The following is a 2,001-nucleotide window of genomic DNA, read 5'->3' as shown; positions in this document are numbered from 1 at the left end:
ATATATATATATATATATATATATATATATCATAATAAGTCTATGTATCTCTCAAATGCTTACCTAGATGGTCCAGATTGACGGTACCGGATGCTGCTCTGTGATTTGGACCTTTCCCAGGTTGGTAATGGCTGCTGGTGTCCATCCCTGGGCTGAATGGACTGCTTTGTGCTGGAGTACACAGAGGGACGAGGTTCTGGTAGGTTTGATTTGATTCCTGAAAGGCAACCTGCTGCCTGTCTGCTACCATTCCTTCTGGAACTTTGGAAAATGACACAGCATGAGGCCACGTCACTTAAAAACGAATTTCAAACATCTTTAGAAGAAGAAAAAAAATGAGTGCTGTCATTTGATACTTACTATTAGTGTAAGATGCCCAACAGCTAAACTCAGGGAAGGAGTCCATATTAAAGAGACCAGAGTCAGTGGAGTTGACTGCAAGAGTATGACCTATTCATTAAAAACACACAAAATGTTTGTAATCATTAAAGTACTTGTCTGTGATTTAATATAATGCATAGGAATATGTACATCATGGATGGTTACCTTTAGAACTGTGCAAATGCTCCTTCTGGGACTCGGAATATGTTTCTGGATACTGCTGTTGGGCAGGTCCTTTGCTGTCTAATAAAAAGGACAGGTCTTCACCACTGCAGTCTGGAGGTACATTATCAAAGATGTAAAATGAATAAGAGTGTCAGGAGAAATGGTGTATTCTAGAATTAACAATGGATCAATGGAAGTGACCTCCCATAAAGTTTTCTACACCTAGTCTGAACTGTGCTAGAAATTAAAGGAAACACTAGTAAAGGGGCCGTGACAGAGTGATGAAGGAGAGGGGGTGCTAAATCTGCTTGAGGAGGAAGTCTGGAGGAAAGGATTAGGAAGAGAGGGAGGGAGCAGAAAAAACGGGTGTATCTTTAACCCAACCACCCCTTTTTTCTACATCCCTGGTTTGGACATTCCTAAATCTCAGAGCATGCATAGCCTGACATCCCCTTTTCCTGATGAGCTTTGAGTTAGTGCACACAAACAAGATGTCAAGGTCTGATTTTTAGGGTTTTGACAGGGGTGTTGCAATTCTGGCTTTGCAGCTCAAGGACAACGGAAATGTTTTGCACGGACATTCAGGAAACAAAGCTGGAGAAATACTAAATCCCACAAAATCTGACAGATTTTTCCCTTGAGGGCAAATTGAATGTGATAATTGCAAATATGGGCTTCGTTGTTATTTATTTATTGAGAGAGATGACTGAACATTTTAATATGCAGAGTTTCATATTTAAACACTGGATGGAGAAAAAACATGTTGAAATAAGATATTACCATATAAGCTGAAGTCAAATCCACCAGGAACCTCCTGACTTCTGAAGTCTTCTGTGTAAAATCCAGCTTGATACATTTCCATATCTGAAGAAAAAAATAAACTGATTTAGATAACTAATGTAGAATATTCTCTTCATTGGGTTAGTTTTATGTTTTGTCAGTCTAATTATTAAATTAAAAACAGTCTAATTCTCACACCCTTGAGTATAATTTATTAAACATAGCCTATCAGTGTGTGTAAAACAGTCCATTATTTTCAATGGCAGCCAGTGATTCAAACACTTATAATAGCTACTGATTAAAAATCTCAGATCGCAAATGACATTGAAATCTAATGGAATAGAAAACCTTACCTTAAAGTTCTCACAGAGTCCTTTTTCCAGATATCAAGGATGTACTACAGCTTCAAGCGCTGCCTTACAGTTCTGTTGACTGTCGCTGCTTGCCTCAGGACCGTTATAAAGAGGCCGTGCGCGATGGGGCGTGTCCGCGCGGCTCGTGAAGGAATGCGTCGTGACTGCGGTTCCCTCCTTTTACTCCTCGTGACGTCAGACAGGAGTCACGACCACAGATTTGTTACCCTTCCATTCACAGAAAAGGTGCCCATGGGGAGTAGAAAAAACATCACTGGATAGGTTTGACGGACACGTCCCTTCACATTTTCCCCCCGAATAC

General features: G+C 40.2%; 1 protein-coding gene across 3 annotated transcripts in view; it reads right to left on the bottom strand.

Moving 5' to 3' along the window:
- Positions 1-1,749, bottom strand: part of LOC107737823 (protein C-ets-2-like) — a 5,322-nt gene extending 3,573 nt beyond the window's left edge. For 2 of the 3 annotated variants that reach the window (XR_001639824.1, XM_016549446.1), the window contains exons 1-5: positions 1,680-1,749; positions 1,327-1,410; positions 547-657; positions 361-450; positions 64-261 (exon numbers count right to left, since the gene is read on the bottom strand). Coding sequence is in view for 2 of the 3 variants with exons in the window: in XM_016549446.1 (XP_016404932.1) it covers positions 64-261; positions 361-450; positions 547-657; positions 1,327-1,408 (481 nt within the window). In the remaining variant the exon portion in view is untranslated. The remainder of the gene's footprint in view (positions 1-63; positions 262-360; positions 451-546; positions 658-1,326; positions 1,411-1,679) is intronic. The other variant, XM_016549447.1, reaches the window with a different exon arrangement.
- Between the last annotated feature and the right edge of the window lie 252 nt (positions 1,750-2,001).

This window comes from Sinocyclocheilus rhinocerous, unplaced genomic scaffold (assembly GCF_001515625.1).
Source record: "Sinocyclocheilus rhinocerous isolate Xijiao unplaced genomic scaffold, SAMN03320098_v1.1 scaffold1876, whole genome shotgun sequence".
In the NCBI taxonomy this organism is placed as follows: Eukaryota; Metazoa; Chordata; class Actinopteri; order Cypriniformes; family Cyprinidae; genus Sinocyclocheilus; species Sinocyclocheilus rhinocerous.
This window is presented reverse-complemented; position numbering and strand designations above follow the sequence as displayed.